At 53.1% G+C, this 21,844-nt stretch overlaps 2 protein-coding genes across 4 annotated transcripts; one reads left to right on the forward strand and one right to left on the reverse strand.

The window, feature by feature from the left end:
- Window positions 1-293: 293 nt before the first annotated feature.
- On the reverse strand, window positions 294-14,968 carry FAF2 (Fas associated factor family member 2). Of its 2 annotated transcripts, none has more exons than XM_050312012.1 (11): window positions 14,736-14,968; window positions 8,758-8,826; window positions 8,217-8,351; window positions 7,444-7,520; window positions 6,164-6,302; window positions 4,790-4,875; window positions 4,617-4,708; window positions 3,055-3,232; window positions 1,995-2,166; window positions 1,662-1,805; window positions 294-1,113 (listed from the first exon to the last, which is right to left on the reverse strand). In XM_050312012.1, the coding sequence occupies exons 1-11, from the start codon at window positions 14,796-14,798 to the stop codon at window positions 931-933; spliced, it is 1,338 nt and encodes a 445-aa protein (XP_050167969.1). In that variant the 5' UTR covers window positions 14,799-14,968; the 3' UTR covers window positions 294-930. The 2 variants fall into 2 exon arrangements, with proteins under 2 accessions (XP_050167969.1, XP_050167970.1); XM_050312013.1 differs by lacking the exon at window positions 14,736-14,968 and adding an exon at window positions 11,486-12,332.
- A 588-nt stretch (window positions 14,969-15,556) lies between these two features.
- On the forward strand, window positions 15,557-21,832 carry CLTB (clathrin light chain B). Of its 2 annotated transcripts, XM_050312106.1 has the most exons (6): window positions 15,558-15,824; window positions 17,359-17,405; window positions 18,602-18,719; window positions 18,993-19,104; window positions 19,504-19,557; window positions 20,027-21,832. In XM_050312106.1, exons 1-6 carry the CDS (start codon window positions 15,641-15,643, stop codon window positions 20,196-20,198), a joined length of 687 nt encoding a protein of 228 aa, XP_050168063.1. In that variant the 5' UTR covers window positions 15,558-15,640; the 3' UTR covers window positions 20,199-21,832. The 2 variants fall into 2 exon arrangements, with proteins under 2 accessions (XP_050168064.1, XP_050168063.1); XM_050312107.1 differs by lacking the exon at window positions 19,504-19,557 and having other exon boundaries at window positions 15,557-15,824.
- Window positions 21,833-21,844: the final 12 nt, after the last annotated feature.

The raw sequence follows: 21,844 nt of genomic DNA on the forward strand, positions 1-21,844 counted from the left end.
TCAGCTGTTTCACCCCCTCCCCCTGGCTCCTGGAGGTTAGACCCAGCCCTAAGAGCTCAGGGCCAGCTCTCTCCCAGCCTCAGCCCTGAGCCAATGCCCCAGGAGGCTGGAGAGCAGCACACCCAGCCCTGCCATGCCCCACGCTGGGCACTCTTCTCACACAGCACCTCCCCCTGGCACAAAATCACCATTTCAAGGCCAGAAGCTGAGTGCACCCACAGTTCCATGAGCCACAATGCCCAGAGCAGCTGACCCCCTCCCCAGGGCACAGGCAGAAAGCATGGGCACAGACATGCTAGAGGCAGAGTTTATTACACTACGCAGGCTAAGAACCCTGGGCAAGACCCCACACGGGTAAGAATCGAACCAGCTCTTTATCAAAAAGTTAATACTATAGTCAACCCCATTCTCCTTTGGTCATTACAAAGCAAGAGAAATATTAAAGAACAGTATTTATACAGAGAGGGAAGCTGAAAAGATTGTGTCCAGCCCTTTCCCCCCACCCCACTCCCAGCACGTTCCGGTGCTCGGTCCTGTGTCTCTCGGGAGCAGCAGAGTATCAAATCTTCACACGATGTCAGGTTGTCGGGGTTTTATTATTATTGTCATCAATAAAAGCAGTAATTACCAAGAGCTGCCATTCCTGTTCCTCCCCAGGGAAGGTGGAGGGGCAACACCAGCTCCCCCCTCTCTGCCCCCCCGGTGCAGGGGATGGCCGTGCGCACGCGTCCTCTCGCCAGCGCACACACGCAGCACAGCTGGCACGGGCCATGTGGTCTCTGATCCCTCGTTTGTACGCAGTCTTTTAAAAAAAATATTGTATTATAATAATAATATGAATTTCTCTTTCCGTTTTGTGTCTTCTGGAAAAAAAACAAAACAAAAACAAAACCAAAAACAAAATAACCAAAAACAAAACCAAAAGAAGTGTCAATCGTCCGTGAGGTCCTGCACAAAGAGGACTTCCGTGTGGCTGAGTCCGGCCTCCTGCAGCGTGGGGGGGTTGGGCCACTCCTCTGTAGGGAGGCAGGGCAGGACACGGCGAGGGAAGTTGGCCTCAATCTGGAACTTCTCAGGGCTTTCTTTCAAGGAGAACAGGAAGTCATGGATCACCTGGGAAAGAAGCACAGAAATAACTGCCAGCTGGGGGAGCAGTGACAGCCACACGGAATCCCTGGCATCTCGCAGGGGAACGCTACCAAATTTGCACCATCACTGCATTGTAGACCTGAGACAGCCATTTCCTTGGCACACTTGAAACTGGAGTTGTCACAGAGCACCCAGGGAGTGCAGATACTGTTTCTGGCTTTTCCCACACCATTATTTAATAAGGAGCAATGGAATCATACAAAAATACGTGTTGGAAGGGACCTTAAAGATCATCTAGTCCTACCCCACCACCATAAGCAGAGACACCTTCCACTAGAAGTTTCAGCTTTTGGTGAGAAGGAAAAAGTTTCTTTCATTTTTTCCTCTCTCCCAAGCTGGTGGGACTAGGCCCCACAACACCTCTCCTTACCCAGGAGCAGCTATGCCTGCTAAGGCTCTCAGCAAAGGTCACCATTTGTCACAGTGCAAGGGAACCAAAGCTTTGCTGAGCCACATGGAAGTCTCCTGATTCCCTCACTCTGGAACACCCATCAGCTCTGCCCCAAGCTCACCGTCAGTGACTGTGTGAAGTGGAATCGCCGCTCCACTCTGGAATCGTTAGGCAGCTTGAAAATGATCTTGACGCTCTCCGGGTCATCGGGATGTGGCTCGGGAGGAAGGCATTCCGACTTCCGCTCCTTCTCCTCCTGCAGCGTCTGCAAAGCAAGGAGGGAGCAGGAGCAATGGCTGTGCCCTGAGCTGACCTTTATGCCTGTCCCCTCAGCAGAGCTGCTCTGGGAGGCTTGAGTGTCCCTCGAGCCCCGCACAAGACCAGCAGCTCTGATGTGACGAGCAATTCCTCCCGCAGGGCACGGCAGCCTCTCCAGCAGCCCCTCCGCTCTCACCTGTCGCCGCCTCTCCTCTGCTAGCTTTTGCTGCTGCACTTCCTCCTCTTTCTTCTTCTTCCTCTCCCGTTCCTCCTTCTTCTTGCGCTCCTTTTCCTGGTCCGCACGTAAGGATGCCAGATATGCCTCGTCCTGCTGCTGCCTCAGGACTTGGGTTTGGTTTCTCTCTTCCCTGCAAACGCGAGTGGGAAGGGATCAGGGCTCATGGGCCCTAAAGTGAGGGCTTGATGAGCTGAGGGTAGACCTGAGGGTGCAGGGACGGCCTCAAACTCATAGGAACACACAGCAAGTAATGCCTCGGAGTACCGGGAGCTCCCAAAAGGCAGAGCTGGGTCCTCACAGCCCCTCACACACAAACTGCTTCCCCAGGGTGGGTGGAACTGAACTCAAAAGGCTTCTCAGGCACTGCAGCTCAGCGGAGCTGACAGACGGCACAAAAGCAGTGCCCAGGATTTCTGTCTCATACTTGAAACTCTTATGAGTTTTATCTCCTTCAGGTAATTCCTTGCACTTTTCAGAAACCAGAACGTGTTACCAGGTCCCCACAGAGACCGTGGGGCAGAGGAGGAGCAGATGGAACGTGGGATCCTACTTTGGATGCAGCCTGCACATCCCTAAGAGTCATGAGAGGCTTGTGAGGCCCCACTAGAAGAGCAGCCAGAGCTCATCACAGACAGCCTAGGCAGCAGCACACACCCACCAACCAGCTGCAGACACCAGCTCTCCTGCCTGCAATGCCTTTGCTCCCACTTGGATCCTACTGGTTAGTGTCCAAGCTCTCCCTGCAAAGCTCCAGCACACCAAAGGTGTGCCCCAATTGCAGAGAACAGAGCACTCACACCCACCTTTCAGTGGTGGGACTGTGTACCCAACACATCCATGTCCCTGGCTATAGGGTGGCCTGAATTTCTGGACTGATTATCCCATTGGGAAGGCGAGAGCTGGGGGCCATGTTACAGATCAGGAGATGCTGATCAGGGTGTCTGGCAGGAGGAAGGGGACAGAGAGCAGAGCTTGCCTCAGCAAGGTCTGCGTGACTGGAGCTCAGGTCCCATCCTACCTTTCCAGGCGTTCAGACACCAGGTACGTCTGGTTGGCATCCATGATGAACATCAGCTGGTTGATGAGGTCATCAGCCTGGATGAGACCTTCCAGCCGCCCAACCACGGTCATCCTGCGGTCCTTCAGCATGATCACGGCCAGGAATGGGTACGTGTTCTCCCGCAGGGCCTGGGACACTGGGAACAGCCACAAACATCACTGCCACCTCCAGAAGGGTCAGCAAGGGGTACAGCACAAACTCTTCCCATCACCATGGGCCAAAGAAAGCAGCTTCCACAGACAATCTCTCCTCCAAGGCAGAAAAGGCCTCAGGCTCTGTTTTGTCAAACTAAACCCTATCACTTAGCAAAGGGAGGAAGTGCCTTGGAACACAGGGACTGAAGGGAAAAAACAAGCCTTCAAGTAACCAAAAAGGCACTTTAACTCAAGCAGGAAGGAAGTAAATGGCTCTGAATGTCCATTCAGAATGGGACAAAGCCCTGGATTTAAATGGCAGGAAGAGAAACACAGGTCAGACTCAGTGAAACGCTAAGGTGATTAGGGATGGCTGGACTTCAGAAGATGGTAATGTCCATTCTGGATATTTCTAAACAAACCTAGGTTGGTTTTGTTGGAGCCAGGCTCTGTCTGAAAGAGGGAATGGAGCAGATTAGAGGCTTTAAGTTACTAATCATGTATGGCTGTTGATCCCTTCCTTAAAACATCCTGTAACTTGAGCCATCATTACCAATGGAGACCTCCAAAGGAAATCAGGGCACCCCACAATCCCTTCCAGCTCTGCTTTCCAGGCTGTGACTCCAGAGCACTGCAGCAACACAACAGCAGTAAATCAAAGACTGTCTCCACAGAGAGCCATCCTCTCAAGGTGCCAATAGCTGGGAGCTGAACTGTGGAGCCAAGAGTGAGCCAGATTTAGTCCAGAACTCCTGGACTCCCTACCATGAAACAGGAAGGGTGAAAGGGACACAGGAGGCAAGAAGAGAACTTTGGGAAAAGACTCCAATTACAGCAAAACCTTACCAAAATGCTGTCAAGCCAGGTACCAACAGCTCTAGAAAGACTTAAAAGGACCTCAAAGTGGACTTTTGAAGAGACACAGAGACTGGATGTGAAGATGACTGTCTCAGAAAGAGAAAGAATGCACCTAACAAGTCTGTCCTGGCCTCAGGCATCACAGGAGCCAGTGCTAAGGACACAGCTAGTTGGATATTTGTTTCTGCACTCAGTTTATCCCCAGCACACACCCACCAACTCCCACCGACAAGGCATTGAAAGCAGCTTGAATGTCCACAGCAAAGAGCACACAACTAAGACTGACTCAGAAACATACGGAACAGAGGAGGTGAACATCACCATGTATTTGGTGGCCCTGGTGGCCAAACAGGCCCTCTGAGATATCCCACAGAAACCAATATGTATTTTGCCACGCAATTCCAAAATATCTCGCCTGCTTGCACAGAACCCAACAGGTGTGTTTGACACCCGTAAATTTGTCAAAGGGCATTTGGCTTGTTCCAGAGACAAGAGGGAAGAGGTAAAGCCCGTGAGGGACACACTCACCTCTGTATCCCTCTGGTTTGTTGGTTGAGCAAGCCCAGAAGAGCATCCTAGTGTTGATGAGGGTGATGACCTCGGGTGCACACAGTGTATTGCTGGGGGATGAGAAGAGACTATGTTAGTGAAGCTGCACTTACAAGTATAAAAACAACTATTTGGAAAGCTCTCCTACCCACCGGCAAAACTCATCTGTGTCTTGGTGGTCATCTCCATGAAGATAAACCAACAGGAAGCGCAGCTCCCGCTTGGCATCGTTCAGTGCCTTGGCATAAGAGGACAGGAAGTGAGGTTACAGGGTCTCTGGGCAAGAGGAAAGCAGCACCCACAAGGCTTGTGTGACCCAAGCCATTACTCTGCCACCAGTATGGTTTTAACAAAGCAGCAGTGGAGGGTGAACCTCTCAGACCTTCTGGATAAACCCTCATTTGAGAGGGCGACAGTGGTGTTTTTTCACATCCTCTCAGGATGTGAACACTGAACTCAGAGTGAATCCAGGTAGGCAACCAAAGTGATGGACACCCCAGCTGTCTTGCCAGACTCAGCTGGCAGTGAAGAACCCTCCTTCACCCCTCAGACTCACAGCAGCCAAGGCTGAGGTTTCCACTCGAGTCTGTACAGGACACAATCTTCAGATCACACCAAATGAAAATTCTACTAAAAAAAGGTAATGCAACAATGCTGCAGGCCCCCTCAAAAAGCCCTAAGGAAAAATACATCCCTTTTTTGCATCTACAGTCTCTGGATTCCACCCACCCAAGAGCACTTCTTAACAAGACCACAGGATAAGTGCACAATAAGCTCCCTGTTTTACTGGTACTGAGTTTCGGTAGCCTAATCATTTCAGGGTTATTTAAGTTTGGATTCCTGGCAAGACGGAGGAGCCTGGAAGAGCTGCGGAGGCGATGAGCTCCATCTCCGTGCAGCGCAGAGCAGACACGAACTCCACATTCTTCCCTGGCACTTGGGAAGCAGTGCTGATCCAACTGTCTGCTGCGATGCACTACAGAAGGCCCTTCCCTTGGCCAGGCTGAGAGAAGTTGTGGAAGAGGCAGTGTCCATGGGGACACTTCGTCTTCTACAGGGAGCACCCCCAGATTTGATATATGGAACACTCATCTCCCAGAATTTCTTGGGGGCTCCCTCTCAATTTTGAGGCCCTGCATTGTTCTGAAGTTGCATTATGATACAAGCCCAGGCAGTCAATTCCAATTTGGTGAACAGAAGGACAGACTCTGGCACAGCACACCAGTTTATAAAAACAAAGGCAGGATTACAAAGAAAAACCGTCGGCTACAGTCACACAGACGGTCGAGGAACAGCCAGAGCAGCTCTGCTTTCCAACTTGGCAGGCTTGGCAAAACATCAAGCCTGGCAGACACTGGTTTTCTAACACACTTGTTCACTACCTCTCCATTACCCTATTAAGAGAGTTTGGGACAAATGCTGGGCTTTAGATGAAAAGCAATTTTGCCATGTAGGCCCTGATACCATCTGGCAAAATCCCCACTCTCCACCTCCCCAGGATCTATGCACCAACACGTGACACTGACCTGGCTGTAAGTTCCCTGGTAGAAGACAGGGTGTATCCTCCCATATTTTTCCTCAAACATATGAATAAACGAAATAATGTCACCCACTGGGTCAGTGACCCGACTACGAGGATCGGGGCGTATAAAACGCAGAGCAAACCTAGGAAGGAAGCAAAGGACACTGCAAATTCAGCTCACTGACTTTCTGAAAAACAGGTTTTCTTTTCCACAGACAGACACTGGGATTCATAAAGAGGAAAAAAGTCACAGCTGAGACGCTTGAACTTTTGTAATCTCAACCTAAACTGTCACCTGCTCCAAACTGATACCACTGCTACAGAAACACCCCCCAGTCACATATCTCGTGCCAGGCACCAGCAAGGATCGAAATTCTGTGATTAAACAGTTTCAACTTCCTCTGAAGCGTCAGACATAAGCCACACCAACAGTAGGAGGTTCAAGGAATTTAGTCAAAGATGGGCTGTTAAAAGCCACACGGTTTTGTCCAGATAACATTGAGAACTGCATTTCTGCTTATGCAGAACTAACAGTTCTGGGGTGCAAAGAGCTGCAGAAAGAGAACATTAAACCAGGAGCACAGTGAAACCGTCATTCCTCTGAGGCTGAAAAAAACTTCACTGAAAGGCAGATATCAGTGTTGTTTGGTTCTACTGATGCACAGAAGATAAAGACATTTCCAAAGTTCTGTGTAACAGGAAAAGAAAGGTAAAACAACAGGGGAAACTGCCAAAGCAGTGCAGACGACAGGACTGCTGGCTATTTACTACATTTACCATTCCCTTTTCCCTTTATCAGTGTAAGGAGGCAAGAGGAATTAGCCCTGTGGGGTGGTAAAAGGACAAGAGGAGACAGACACCAAAGGGGAAAAGGCAGAAGTGTTTACAGTTTGGGTTTTGCCAAATAACAGAGGGATTAGGGCAGGTTAACCTGCAGCCCAGCCCAAAGGGACACAATTCTGATGTTTGTACAAGAATATCAGCCAGCAGGACACTGTTTTGCAACCCCTTTGTGCGGCACTCAGACTGCAAAGCTGTGTGGAGTTAGAACTCCAACTAAATACTTCATTTATAGAGCTGCAAGGTGCTCTTTTTCTCTGCAGTAAGATTTATTTGTTACTAAACCACGTAGGAACTTTACAAGGCTACAGATAATGCCACTTGAGCAAACAAATGGAAAATCTGCCATGAGACTTCAAGATGCAAGTGACAGAGGTACAGCTGGATCTGAGCTAGCATGTGCCTTCACGCAGTCAATGTGAGTCAGCACAAACAAGTACTTACCTAAATATATCAAGTAATGTGTAATAGGTAAATCGGAATGGAAGCATTATGAAGTAGTAACCCCATCCTAACAGGCCCTGCAACGACAAATAAAGAATTAGAACAGTCTCCACACCTGGAACAGCCCCACTCCAGCAAAGTGCCCACTGGCACCAAGCATCATGTTGGGTATCGGTGTTCCAACCACGGAAAAAAACAGCTCAGCAACAGTTCGTGGCTTCAGACATGTCAAATCAAATGTGAGTAACGTGGTTCACTCAGAATTCAATGTGACACATCTGAAAACTGGCCTCACTGACTAATGCTTTTGCTCTGTGCTGATTTTCTTAACTATTCAAAGAGATTATGGCACTGAGTCTTACAGGTGCTCCAGCAAATTAATTTCTGAAACATTAAAGCAAGTAATTGATGCTGTATTCTAATTAATACACATTTAAGGGGAGGCTCCAATAAGAAAAACATTATCACTGCCAGATGGAGGGGACTGTCCTTTGTTCCAATTGAACTGATCAAAAGGCTTTACTACACCCCAGCAAATGGTCTATAACACAGAAAAAGGTCCTCACACTCAAGTGTGAATTGCCACGGGGAAAGCCTCTGCAGCAGCAACAGAGGCCGAAGGAACAGCTCTACATTTTGTTTTCAGAAGATAAAATATTTAGAAAGGAGATTACAGCATGCAAAGAAAACAACTCTTTTCCCTGCTTGCAAGTTCTGCTATTCACGAAGAATCACCCAAGAAGCAGGACAAAATCCACTGTAAGATAACTTGCCCTTGGCTGTGGCCTTGAGACAACGTAGCTGTAGATCCTGTGGTCGGCTGTATTGACCTGCAACGGCCGCGATGGAGGAGGATTAAAGACACTTGGGACACCCTCTTGCTCATTCAGTCGGTCCTGCACAGCTGCCTTTGACACAAGAAAGAGCAAAGGGAGGTTTCAAACATTTCATCTTTTCTATACTTTGGACACTAGCAGTGGGTATTCCCTGTCCAGAGCCTGGAGCACTGGATAAGCACAAACAGCAACCACCAGTGCTCTTCTCCATATGGAAAGCCTTCTCCACAGCAGCCAGCACACAGGCTCCATGGGAGGCCACACGAGGTGCCAGTCAAGGGATTGTTTGCAGCTGTAATGACTCTGCTGCATTTGGCTGAAACCTCTCCAGATGCGTGGAGATGCTGCTTTAAAGAGCTACTTGAGTAAATTCAGGGGTGGACAGATTCCTCTTACTGGTAGGGCTCCCCCTCCCCACAGAGGGCTCTGTTTAATCCAGCTACTTGGAAACTGCTACAAATCTTATTTTCAGTGGTACCTCTATGTTCCAGTTGTGCTGCTCCAGTGTGTGGCGACATTGGTCCATGGACTCTATGCCAGTCAAGTCCTAAAGAAGGAGAGTAAAAGCAGATGAGTGCCAGGGAAGTGTTGGATTTTTACTGTTCTTTGCAATACGTGAGCAGAGCCGGGAGTTACCACAACACTCATTTTTAAAGTGCTCTGCTCTTAGAGCAGAGCAACCCGAGCCAATCCAAATCTGTAAACACACAGGAGGTCTCAAACAGGCCTTTGCCCTCTTCCAGGATCAGCCAATTCCCAGTGTGCCCAAGGTCTGTTACTACAACTGCACTCAGCACAGCCAAGAGTTTAATGCAATAATGCCCACAGGTTCCACTCTGGAAGGATGTGCTGGGCCAGTGCCCTCAAACCACCTCACACTCGAAATACAGACAAAGCATTTCTGAAAACCCAAGATAACCATGACTTCACTCTCTGCCAGCATAAACAGAGACTAAAACCAAACTGAGCCAAGCAGCAGTGAAGGCAGTGTTTCCAGCATCACAGGGGAATCTGTAGTAAAAAACCCAAACCTGGTTCAACACAGACAGGCCCCAAAACAGAAAACACAATCCAAATACCCGACAAACTTCAAAGCCACTGGGCAATTTTAACCCCGTGTCAATCTGAATTTCTTCACAATAGATCAAACAATTGTGTCTGTTGTTACAGGAAGCCACATCAACACCTCCTGAATGAAGACAAACCTTTGTTGACGTGAACATCCCTGTCACTGTGCCACAGAAACACATCTCTCCCCACAGCACTCGCTGTAAGGTGTCTGAACAGACATTTTCCTTGCCTGCTTTAGAAGCCCAAGAGGCACTACTGACAGGCTGACCGTTTAAAAATGCACAGAATTGGCTTTTTTACTGGAGAAGGATGATGCATCTATTCCCTTCCCTGCCCCCATTCATACATTCCACATGCTATTTCCACCCAAGTAACACAGTGGACAAACGCCTTATTCAGTCTCTGGCTCAGTTCAAACTTCTGAGCATTTCTTGGCTTCTTTGTCACTAAGTCTCCACAGAGCACCACCTTCTCCTCAGTCTCCTGGGCAAAAATCATTGTTTCATTCTGCTGCATAGAACCAACCAGACTGTTTAAAGCATTGCTAACTGTGACTGCAGTAGTTCAGAAAAAAGCACTTCAAAGTCACTGCCCAGTGGTGTATAAATATTTATTAAAAAGTAAGTCTGCAGCAAGTCTTGCAAGGGAACATTACAGAATTGGATTTCATAGAAGAAATGAAGTTCACTGAACTCAGCTGTTGCTGTCAGAATACCTTTAATTATCACTCAGCTTCAGGATTTAGTGTTTTAGTTTAGCTAGCTTGCTTTAAAGACTAGCTTCAGAGTAAAATTTAGGTTTTGTATGCTGACTTTATTCTTTTTTTTCTTCTGACTTTATTTATTTTTTTAACCTTCCTACAGAAGGCACTTAATTGCCTTTTTAGGCACATGCAATTTACTCAATTAATTGATTTTACAGTGGAGTCACAAACCTTCTGATCACCATTCCTCAACACCCTGAAAATTCTGCTGCTGGTTGCAAAGTTGACAAGATTCAGAAGCTCATTCACACCTTTGTTTCTAAATGCCAAGATTAGCTCTCAGCACTAATAACATGACTGAGCATCACCCCCTTTTAAATTATGCAAAACGCTTCAGCAGTTTTAGGTCAGAAAGCGGGAGAACTATCAACAAGCATTTAACAAGCACTGAATCACTGCAGCATTTGCAAGACCTCCCGAGCTCCACAGAGACACCACAACCAGTCAACCTCACCCTTCCCAACCATCGTCCCTCACCAGACAGCTGCTGGTCATATCTCAGTCTGAGAACAAGAGTTCTCCAGGGAGATGAATTTACTGTCTTTTTTCCTTAGCATGTTAATTCAGTTGCTCTCAACACAAAGCAGAAGTGACAAAACCACCCCGAGCACACAGTGCACTCGCACCCTGAGCGCTCCCACCACTCATCAGATCAATGAAGCTGCACAATTAAACATCGCAGGAAAAAATTGCCTGTGCAAAGGCAGCTTTTAAAAGCCAGCACCCTGTTGACTGTTACTCTGACCGGCTCCACAGGACACAGCACAGTTCAGAATGACCCGCACCCCACGTAAGGAGCAGCAGGACAGTTCAACCGTCAGCTCAGGCAGCTCTTGCTGGCAAACACTGATACTGGTCATTATCACCCCAAAGACATTCCTACTGCTGTCCCAGGACCTTCCAAGGCGCTGCTTCACCTCAGTTATGGAAACTGATCAGAAACTTGAAACACATCATTTCCACTGCACCACTTCACAGCGCTTCTGGTGAACCCTGTTCAGCTGCAAACTGAGTTACGCACATGTCAAAAGAGCATGTTCTTAGTATCATCAGCGCTAAGAGAACAAACAGTATCTTCAGACCTCGCTGCTGGTCTCCTCCTTACTGGGGTCTCTCAGCTGCCTCAGAGCACATACATTATACAGACAGTAAGTAATAAAAAGATAAAGTCTCCAGTAGTTAAAACGAGTCCCATTAAACCAGCACCCTCAAACCTTCAAATAAATGTAGATCCAACCTCAAGACAGTGGCTAATATTTAGAAAACAAAATATTAAGTTCCACAAATGCCAGGACAGTTCAATAGTGCCTTCTCAGACACCACTCAAAGGAGAGTGAAGCAGCTGCTGGAGAGAATCATTTGCATCTCTCACCTTTGAGACTGCCCAGAATCTTCTCAATACTGAAGCAGTGGAAAGTACAATTCCATTCTCCAGAAGCAGAAGGAAGAGCCCGGAGTGGACAAAGGTTGTAAACTGGACTTATGAAACTGTTGCCTCTGCAGATACACTCTGATGTTGAAACACAGCACGAGATGCAAATCCACAGGACTAACTGGCACTGCTCTTACTCCCAACCCACTGCCAAATTCCAGAGAATTATGTTTCCAAGGGTAAAGAACATCTGATTTCAAACTGGAAAAAAGCCTTCACCAAGAGTTTCTCGTCGCATTTTACAGCAAATGCCTTTATGAGGGTTTTGATCGATACACCGAGCAGGAAAGATGCTGGAGTTTCATGTTTCCTCCTTCCCCTAAATCAGAGTCGTACCCAGCCCTGAGCATTCTGTTTTCCCCAGCTGAAGTCAGAGATAGTATCTTGAGTGCCAACTCTTTCCTTTGCAAATAACACTCCATTACTTTACATTAGCATATTATAACATCAGACATCAGCCCAAATGTAATGGGCACAGATCAATAATCACATCCTACAAAAGCTGCTCTGCCATTTCTTCCATCTCCCAAATGAACTGTATCTCCACAGCTTTCTTAAGCCGCTCACATCAAGCTTCTCTCTACTGATGTCAAGACAGCAGTCTTGACAGATGAAAAATTTAGATGCTTTTATTCCTTTACATTATTAGCCAATGCTTCAGCAGCAAATGGGAGACTGAAAGCCTGCAAGAGGCTTTGTTGCTTTCAATTCACGTTTATCCCAGTTCTCTCTCCCTACTGGTTTTTTTTTTGGTGTTTTTTTTTTTGGTTTTTTTTTCCCACTAACCTGCCCCAGCAGGGTGCAGACAGCTGCCCTATTCCAGCCCTGCCCACAAGAAGGAAGCTGCTGGTTTCAGCATTCTGCCAGCCAAGCTGTTTGTAGAGCACTACAGAACCCATCACACACACCAGTGGAATTAATGCAGAGCAGGCACTAACACAGGACTGTGCCCAAAGGCTCAGGCCAGGACACGGCAGCAGGGACTCACCTCTGCCTGGGAAGGAGCCATTTCCAGCAGAAGGAGGATGAACACTTGAGGGCAACAGCATCTTCACCCCCAACAGCTGTTTGCTGGGTGACTGGCAGCTCTTGCTCCATGCTTCCCTCTGAGTCTCCATTTAACTGAGAGCCTTCTGCTATTCCTTACCTCATCCCTGTCATCCTCCCTTCTTTCCCAGTCCACTCTCCTGCTTTAGTCACACTGCAGTGGCACATGATCTTCTATGGAAGTACAATGCTCTGCCACCACGGAATATTGTATAAATTACTAATGATGGTACATCACAACAAAGTGTAGTTATCTTTTAAAACAGTGAAGTGTTCCCTGAAAAGACAGCAGGGATCCCTGAAGGGTTTTCCACTGACTGCAGCAATGTACAAATTATTTTAGTGAGATTCTTCCACCCTCTCCTGACACCAAATGCTCTTTATCAGACTCCAAGAGAAAAAACCCTCTTCCAGGTGGACTGATTTACTTCCAAAGGAACAAGCAGGACCACACACCTGAGTCCCTTTTGGCCAGGTGTGAAGTATCAGAGGAGAAGGAATCACCAGTGGAGTCTGTGAGTACCAGAGTCCTGGTGAAAGCTGATCCCCCACACCCCAGGGGACAGAAGAACAGGGATCCTGGTGTCCAAGCCTTCTGGACCGCAGCTTTCACATCAGGCTCTGGACAGCAGCTGTCTCCTAACAGAAAACCATTCCCCCCTTTACAACCTGAGGAGCATTTCCCTCTGCCTCAAACCAGGGCTGGACAAGCAGCTGGAATAAAACATGAATCCTTCCTTCTCCTCCCCCCAGTCCATGGCAACACCAGGTAGCACCGGGAAACAGGATTCTTTAGTTTCACAGCTGCCCACAGGGGTTTGAAAATAGCAACAGGGGCACTGGTGAGAGCAGCTGGTCCTATCTGTCCAGACTCAGCACATGAGTAAGCACTGGGATGTCTCACAACAAGAGAATGGAAGCTGAGAATGGGACCTCTGTAAATGCTGCACAAACCTCACCTCCCCACCAGTGGTTAACACTGCTCCGCTCCCTGGGCCTGTATTTAAACTGACTGCCCAAGCTGCAGCAAAGATTTAGAGGGGATGTGTGTAAAACAAGTTACCTCACAGGCCCAGTCACTGGAAAACACCTCAGTGTATTAATTCACCAATTAACTCAGGGGGGTTGTGAGTTCCCCTGACTCAGAGGCAAAGGCCTGGCACGTCCCTGTCTGGAATGAAGAACAGCTGCCCCATCTCACCTGGAGAAGGCAGGGCCGGATGCCTCTGGAGGCCCTTTAAGCCCTACAAGCCCAGAGTTACATCACACCAAAAACCCAAAGCACAGCCTTAAAAAAAAAAAAACAAAGAAACCCACAAACAAATATAAAGCAACAAAATCAAACAAAACACTCCTAAAAGTAAACTCTGTCTCCGTAAGAGAACCCTGCAATCCAAGAGACGGCACGTGATGTCCCACAGCTCAGGAACAAACACAGGACACCTGAAGGTAATTTTCACTGCTCAGCACGTTTAATTACTCCCCACTGAGCTCCAAGTCTTTCAGCTGCCCAGAGCTGTTTTCTCCCCAATAAACCACACGTGCAGATTGGTTTTATGATCACCCAGCTGCTGCGCAGCCCCGAGGCCTCGGCAAACCAGAGGTTAAGCGACTCAGCCCGTGTTGTGTGGCAGATACAGACCAGATCATTACAGTCCCCGGTGGCGTTACCGAACCGTGGGGGGCAGGAACGGCGTTCTCAGGAACCACGTTCACAGAACCGCGCCGGACAACCCTCCCGAGGTGACCGAAAACGCTCTCCCGCTGCGACAAGGGAATTTCTCGTACTAATTACACCGGCCGGGACTTACCGAGGAGTTTTTCCCGTGGGGGGTTTATTCAGCAGCCACGTCCCGCCTGCCCGGGCGGCGATGACAGAACACTCCCGGTGAAGCACTCGGGGCACGGGAGTCTCACTCGCCCCCGCCAGCACCGGGACCACAGGCCTCTCTCCTCTCCGCCTCCCCTGAGGCCCGGCCCGACACCCCCGCACCGGCGGGGCGGCTCCAGGACGGGCCTACCCGGCTCTGCGCGCCCCGTACCCCCCAGCGCCGGCGGGGCGCGCCCAGCCCAGCCCGCTCCGTGCCCATGCACCGCCTCCTGCGCTCCCGCCGGCCGGCGCGGGCCCCCCCGGACGCGGCACCTGGAACTGCAGCAGCTTCTCGGTCTGTTCCGCCGTCAGCTCCCGCTCCTCAGGCGCCGCCATTTTGCCGCCGCCTCTGACCCGCCGAGCCGTCACTCTCCGGAAGTGACGCCGCCCGCCCGCACTTCCGCCCCGGCGGGGCGCCGCGCGGCCAATGGCTGTTTATCGGCCGGAGCCGCTCGGCCGCGATCCGGAGACACCCGAACGGCTCTCGGGCTAGTCCGGAAACGCCCGAATCCCATCGGAGGGGTTAGCCTCGCTCGGGTGTTCCCGGCGGGCGCCCGAAGAGTTTCGAAGCGTGCCGAGCGTTGCTCGGGTGTTCCCGGTGGGCACGCGAAGAGTACCGAAGCGTGCCGAGCACTGCTCGGGTGTTCCCAGACCTGGCAGGGGACCGGGGGGGGGGGTTCTGCCAGTGGCTGTGCGAGAGGGCTTTGAGCCCGAGAGGGCTGGTGGGGGTATGAGCCGGAGACCCTCGGGAGCCGGTTGTGTTCCCTCTCCGCGGGGGCTGCCGGACACCGGGTGGGCCCTGCCCGGTACCTCTGGTCCCGCCGGGAGGATCCCGCCCGGCACTCCCCGTGCCCTGCGCCCAAGATGGCGGCGGCCGCCAAGATGGAGGGGGCCTTGAGAGGCCCCCGCTCCCACCCGCAGCCACGAGCCCCCGTGTGGGGAGCCGGCGCGGGAGACTGCGGCCCGCTGAGCTCCGGGCGGCCGGGCAGCCCCGGCCCGCCGCGCCCGCTGCAGGTGGCGGGGAGGCGGTGCGCGACCGCGGGGCCGCCCCGGCGCTGATGTCAGCGCGGCCGCTCCGCCCGCCGCCGCAGTGACAGCGGCGGCTCCTCCCGGGCACAGTCGGGCCCAGCCCAGACAAGCCGCGCAGCCGGAGCCGGAGCGGCGCGGGCGGGCCGGACATGGCCGACGACTTCGGCTTTTTTTCCTCGTCCGAGGGCGCCGGCGCCGAGGAGGACCCGGCCGCCGCCTTCCTGGCCCAGCAGGAGAGCGAGATCGCGGGCATCGAGAACGACGAGGGCTTCGGGCCGACCGACGGCGAGGCGGCCGCCGCCCCGGGCGGGCAGACGGCCCCGCCGGAACAGGGTGAGCGCCGGGCGGGTGCGGCCGCGGGGACCGCCCGGCTGCGGCCCCGGCGGGCACGAGAGGCTGCCACCCCCGTGGGGGAACGGGGGCTGTGCCCTTCCTACCCCAAGGGTGGGGAAGGGTCCCCCGGGCCGCGCCCCCGCGGGGCTGGGGTTCCCCGTGGGACGGACGGCCCCCCCCGGGGGTGATGGGGTTTGTCCTGCACTCCATGGGAAGGGGATGGGGTGTCCCGGTGGGCCCGGCTGGCAGCCCAGTAAGGGCTGTCTGCGCCTGTGCTTGGGCCCAAAGGGCTTCTAGAACATCAGGATATGGCGTGAATGCTGAGCTGGGATGTGCTGGCTGTGGGGCAGTTTTTCTTCCACGTGCCCAGGCTGGGTTCCCCGGGCTGGATGGACTCCCATTTCCATGTCTCAGTGCCCCCAGCTGTGGCAATGTAGAAGGCATCCAGGCGGAACTGAGGAGCACTGGCAGCCTTGTCACTGTCCCTGCAGACAGGGAAGCCCTTTGGGGTGCAGAATGGAAGAGATTCCCATTGGGAACACTGTGGTCCCAGGCCCTGCAAGTAGAATGTGCTAATCCTGATCTCTTGCCTTCAGTGTGCAGGGGCTCAGGGATTTGCTCTCTGCATGGGCATGGGGTTGCTGCCAGTGGGCTCTGATTCCTTCCCCTGCTTCAGCCCCACAGGGTCTCCTCGTGCTGGCTGTGGAGCAGTGGTTTCACTGCTGTGCTCACAGGGCCGTGGAGGCAGATCTGGGCCTTGAGAATTGTTGACAGCCACAGTGATAAATGCAGTCAGACAGGCTGGAGCTGGGTGTAGTCGTAGGGGTGAGCACCATGGGGACAGAGCTGCACTGTGGCTGTGCCTGTAGCTGGCTAGCCAGGAGAAGGCCTGTGCTGGTCACTGGGGAGAGCTTAGGGCCTGGAGTGTGACTCCTTCAAAGCCTCTTCTCTCCCGGCAGCGAAGCCCCCTGCCTGGGGCTGGCATTGTGACCCTGGTGTGCAGCTCTCTGGGGCTTCAGTGGTGCTTCATTCCCAGCCCTGACCTTGCAGGTCATCCCAGGTGGGCTCTCAAGGACCTTGACCTGCATCCATGCCCTCCTCTCCTGGTGGAGCACATGGAGTATTTCCATAGGCCCTGTCCCTGGGGAGCTGCCTCAGCACTCAGCCGGCAGATTCTGTGTCCATTGGCAGCCTCTGCAGGTGGGGGTCGGTCAGGTTGTGTTTCTTCAGTCAGAGCAGCAGCCTGTGTCCATGCCTGGAAGTTTCCCTAATCTTTAGATAAGATAAAACACCAGTGAAAGCACCATAAAGACATAAATGCCTGGAGAGGCTTGTGTGGGAGAGAGAGAGGTGCTCGCTGGATCCCACCAAGGACAGGGCACTGGGAGTGTTGTGAATGGGTGTGCTGGGCTGGAAATGGCACAGACAAATTCCCAGGAACTAATTTGCTTCAGTTTTCATGAACTCTAGCCCCACCGAGATCACCTGCAGCTGCCATAGTTGTATTCTTCTTTCTCTCTTCCTTTTTCTCCAGCTGGTTTCCAGAATGGAGGAGCCACTGTCAACGGAGATGTGTTTCAGGTGAGACCTCAGCCCTTCCCTGGCCCAGGGCTGCTAAGGGAGATAGGGTGGATGTGGGGCCAGCACTCTGCTGCTCTGCCCCCAGTTTTGACTGGAATTTGCTATCCAGCTGCAGAACAGCTACGGTGCTCCTGGAAAGGTCTGGGTCTCCTGGGGGAGTCCTGGCTGCTCCATTCTCTTTGAAGAGAAGATGTGTCCCACCTGCCATGACCTGCCCCACATCTGTTTGCAGGTGGCCTGTGCCATGAAGGAGTGCCTGGGTCCTAAGAGCAGGTGACAAATCCTCCATTCTCCACGGAAGGCCCCTCTCTCCAGCCTGGGTAGCTTCTGGAGATATCTAGGGCAGGCAGGAGCATCTCTTGGCAGAGGCCAGAGCCAGGGCAGGGCTGTCACGGAACACGTGCTTTGCTGTCTTGGCAGCATCTCCCATGAAAATCACTTGCCCCATGGCCAGAGGTGTTTGGGGGGGAGCCCACCTGTGTCTCAGCTTCCTCTGAGAGCCCAAAGCCCAGCTCTGCTGGCTACAGGAGACCCTGTGCCAGCATCTGACAAGTCCTTCACCTCCCTTGGTGCTTGGCAGTGGAGCGTCTGCACGGCCCGTGCCTGGCTTACAGGTTGATAATCACATCAGTAATGGGACAGACTTAATTAGATTGGAGATCTTGGAGAAAGCCATAATCCCATCTCTGAGCTTGGTGTCAGCATGACTGGGCATCCCGGCCAGGAAGGTGTTATGGGAGGTGCTGAGCCAGCACCTCCATGGCCTGGCGGGCCGTGTGGGCAGCTCGGCACAGGAGCGAGGGATGCAGCTCAGTCCCGGGGCTGACTTGGCCCTGCTGAGGGACAGGGAATCCCTGGGAATCCCTAGGAGTGTGTCCCAAGGCCAGTGGCTGTCCTGTGCTGTGGAGCTGCCCAGAGGATGCAACAGCAATGATGGCAGTGAGCAGCAAGGCAAGGAGGGGAGTGCTGGGAAGTATTTTTAAGTGGCACGGCTTAAGGATAGGAGCTGGAACAGCAGCTTGAGCAACGCTTTGGGGGACTCTGTCCCAGATGTTGCAGTCTATCACCCTTCCTACCTCTGATCTTGGCTTGTCAGTGCTGGGAGTGTGGAATCCTGATCCCTGCCAACCTTGGAGGTGGCTGGGCTGGGCTGTGGGAAGAGCTGGTGCTGATGGCAAGGTGCTCATGTCCTGCAGGAGTCCAACGGCCCCACGGATGCCTACGCAGCCATAGCCAAGGCCGACCGGCTGACCCAAGAACCTGAGAGCATCCGCAAATGGAGGGAGGAGCAGAAGAAGCGCCTGGAGGAGCTGGGTGAGGACCCAAGGCCATGTGTGGCCACGCTTGTGGCACCTCATAATGTGGCAGTTGGGGCCCTTGGGTCCCTCACCTTCTGCATTCCAGAGAAGTGTTTTGTGCCCCTGCCAAAGATCTGCTGTCCTTGGAGCAGTGGTGCCTTTTGGCCAGTATTGGTGGGGACTGGGGACAGGTCTGGGTGGCTGCAGCTGCCCTGCCTGATGAGGGGCTGCCCAGCACACCCAGTGGGTGCCAGTGTGGCTGATGGGCTCTGTCTCACTCTGGCCTTAGATGCAGCATCAAAGGTGACTGAGCAGGAATGGCGTGAGAAGGCCAAGAAGGACCTGGAGGAGTGGAACCTCCGTCAGAATGAGCAGATGGAGAAGAACCGGGCAAACAATAGGTATGTTGGGGTCAGTACGGCCATGAGACTATGATGGGAGCTGCTGTTCAGCCAGATCTGCCTTTCTGGATAGTCTGGGGGCCTTTTTCCCCACAGTGGGGCCTAGCCCTGCAGGACGGAGCTTTGCCAAGCAAGGGGAGAGGCCCCAGGGCTTGGAGTGGCTCTGGTGGCTGTGCAGAGCCACCTTGGCTGGGATCACCCTGGGATCACCCTGGGATCTCGGTGCCTCCTGCCCCTGCGTGGGCCTCACAGGGGGGCAGGATTGGGCTCCGGGTTCTCCTGGCGCTGCGATGTGTGGGTCACACTCTTTGGGAGGACTAACCCCCTCTGTTCTCTCTTTCTAACCCTCTGCCTGCCTGTCGCTCCGCTCCGCTCTCTCTCTCTCTGTGCCCGGGGTAGGATCGCTGACAAAGCCTTTTACCAGCAGCCGGACGCCGATGTCATTGGCTACGTGTATGTGCCTCTTACACACCGTATCCTGCCCTGCAGGCTCTGGGGGTCCCCGCCCCAGCACTGGCTGCCCAGCCAAGGGGAGGGGGGTCTGGGAGGTCCTGGGCTCTGGTGAGGTCCCAGAGGGAGGACGACGCAGCTGAGCGTCTCTGAATGGTGGAGTCTTAGGAGGCAAGTGGAGCTCCTGGAATGCCCCTGTGGGAGCTGTTTGAAGAGGCAAAGCTGTGGGCTCTTAAGCCTTTTTGGGGCTGTTGGGGGATGGAGAAGTCTTGGGAGCACATGGACATCCCAGCACCTCTGGATGAATGATGTCTTGGGTGAGCACAGCCAACAGCAGCCTTGAGCATCGCGTGTCTCTGGCTCCCAGAGGACACTTAGCTCATTGTTTGGAGCAAGGGGATAGGAAGCAGGGACACAAGGGGAGAACCTCCTTGAAAAGGGTTCCGCCAGTGACAACGCTCAATGTCTGCAGGGCCTCGGAGGAAGCATTCCTGAAGGAGTCCAAGGAGGAGACCCCAGGCTCTGAGTGGGAGAAGGTGGCCCAGCTGTGTGATTTCAACCCCAAGAGCAGCAAGCAGAGCAAGGATGTCTCGCGGATGCGCTCGGTGCTCATCTCCCTGAAACAGACGCCCCTGTCCCGCTAGCTGTGCCTGGCACAGGCGGGAGCACCGCGGGCACGGCCGGGATCACTGAGCCGGGCGGCTCCAGGGGCCGGCCCAGCATGGGCCTCCCGCTGCCTGCTCCCTGGTCTGCGCCTCAGCTGTGCTCGAGTCACTGGTTGTAACTCTCCCCATGGTTTTCCTTTGCTTAAAAGGTGCATCGGTCTCTTTTTACACTTATTTATAAATCACTGTGGCATTTCCCTGGGAAGCGGCACTGGGTGGCAGAGCTGAGTTAAGGAGGAAGCCCCGGCCCGGGCTCTGCAGGAGGTTGTGTGCGGGGGTCTGGCTGAGAGAGCAGGGAATATCCCACCCTGTGTTGCCCACCTCACCCCTGTGCTGGGAATAAACCTGCCTGTGGCTGTCCTGGCAGCCCTGTGTTCGGGCCTCAGTCCTATCCCTGAGGCAGGGATTCCAGTGGGGTCCGGCCTGGTTGTGCACCCCAAAAAGCTGATGGGGTTCCAGTGTCCATGTCCCATCTGTCCTGCAGTGCTGGCAGTATGGTGCTGCAGAGCACTGGGGAAGGGCCATGGAGTGAATGTGCAGGATGTTTTCTGTCCCTCTTTTGTGACCACCAGCAGTTGGGAATGTGGGATGCCAGGCTTTGAGAGCCCCTGGCTTTGCTCTGCTCCTTCCTCTGCTATTAGAAGGGGAGATGGAGGCTGTGTGGTTGCAGGGAAGGAGGTAGGAACGTCCAGCTGCTGTGGGTCAGGGCAAGCTCCTCCAGCTTCCTAATGCAGGAAGGAGGGTTGGGCAGAATTCTGGTGCTGGGGCTCGTCCCTGAGAACCTGCACATCTGTCTGCAGCTGCTCTGCTCCCTGGCTTTGCCCACCTAAGGCACTATGGGGAGATGCCTCAGTCCCACTCCCTGCCTGAACACTGGCTTTCTCTCCTCTGCTTGGCAGGGCTGGCACCAACCCTGGGAACCTGCACAGCTCCTGAGTAGCAGGAGAGGGACAGCCTTGAGCTCGTGCCCAGGGTTTGAGAGCCTGGGAAAGGCTTGCAGCAGCTGGAGGGACATGGAGCAGAGCCCACAAAACACTTAAGCCTCACTGCAGGGCCCTGCTCGGCTGGAAATCAAGTATGCAGAGCTGTCCTGCCCTGCAGTTGTGGCTCCAGAGCCAGGAATGTCACCTGTGCTGCTGCTGCAGCCATCAGGGGGATGGTTGGGCACCGGTGGCTCTGGGGCACAGGCTCAGCAATGGGCTGGGAAGGGAAATGGGTGCGTAGGGAGTCACTTGGTGTTGTGTGTTGGGATTGTGCCCCTCTGCCCATAGAGCTGATCACTCCTGCCCGGTCCCCCTGCCCTCCAGCATGTGTAGGCAGCTCTGCCATGCCGCAGGACACCTTGGGACTTGGCTGCCTGCCTCTGCCTTTCCCTGCAGAGCAGTGGGAAGCACCTCTGGCTGCTTCTGGGGGGACAGTGTGCCCCCCATCCCGTGCTGTTCCTCCAGGCCCTGCAGGCAGCCAGGCCCTGGGTCCCTCAGCTGCCATGTGCTCCATGTGAGGCCAGGGCAGCTCCCAGGGAGCCGTGCCCACAGCTCTTCTACGTCCCCTCGGCTTTGGTTTCTGTGACTGTCCAAATTATCTGTTACAATAAACCGACATCTCCAATCCTACGGGGCACTGTT

This window comes from Myiozetetes cayanensis, unplaced genomic scaffold, assembly GCF_022539395.1.
Source record: "Myiozetetes cayanensis isolate MyiCay16 unplaced genomic scaffold, myiCay2020 scf17, whole genome shotgun sequence".
Classification (NCBI taxonomy): Eukaryota; Metazoa; Chordata; class Aves; order Passeriformes; family Tyrannidae; genus Myiozetetes; species Myiozetetes cayanensis.

Excerpts from the sequence above, each read along its gene's own strand:
- FAF2 (XM_050312012.1), bottom strand. The coding sequence starts at position 14,798 with ATGGCGGCGCCTGAGGAGCGGGAGCTGACGGCGGAACAGACCGAGAAG. Across the intron at positions 8,827-14,735 it reads AGAAGCTGCTGCAGTTCCAG|GACTTGACTGGCATAGAGTC; the intron begins GTGCCGCGTCCG and ends CTCCTTCTTTAG. Across the intron at positions 8,352-8,757 it reads AGCACAACTGGAACATAGAG|GCAGCTGTGCAGGACCGACT; the intron begins GTACCACTGAAA and ends CTTGTGTCAAAG.
- CLTB (XM_050312106.1), top strand. The coding sequence starts at position 15,641 with ATGGCCGACGACTTCGGCTTTTTTTCCTCGTCCGAGGGCGCCGGCGCC. Across the intron at positions 18,720-18,992 it reads GAAGCGCCTGGAGGAGCTGG|ATGCAGCATCAAAGGTGACT; the intron begins GTGAGGACCCAA and ends CTCTGGCCTTAG. Across the intron at positions 19,558-20,026 it reads GCCGATGTCATTGGCTACGT|GGCCTCGGAGGAAGCATTCC; the intron begins GTATGTGCCTCT and ends CAATGTCTGCAG.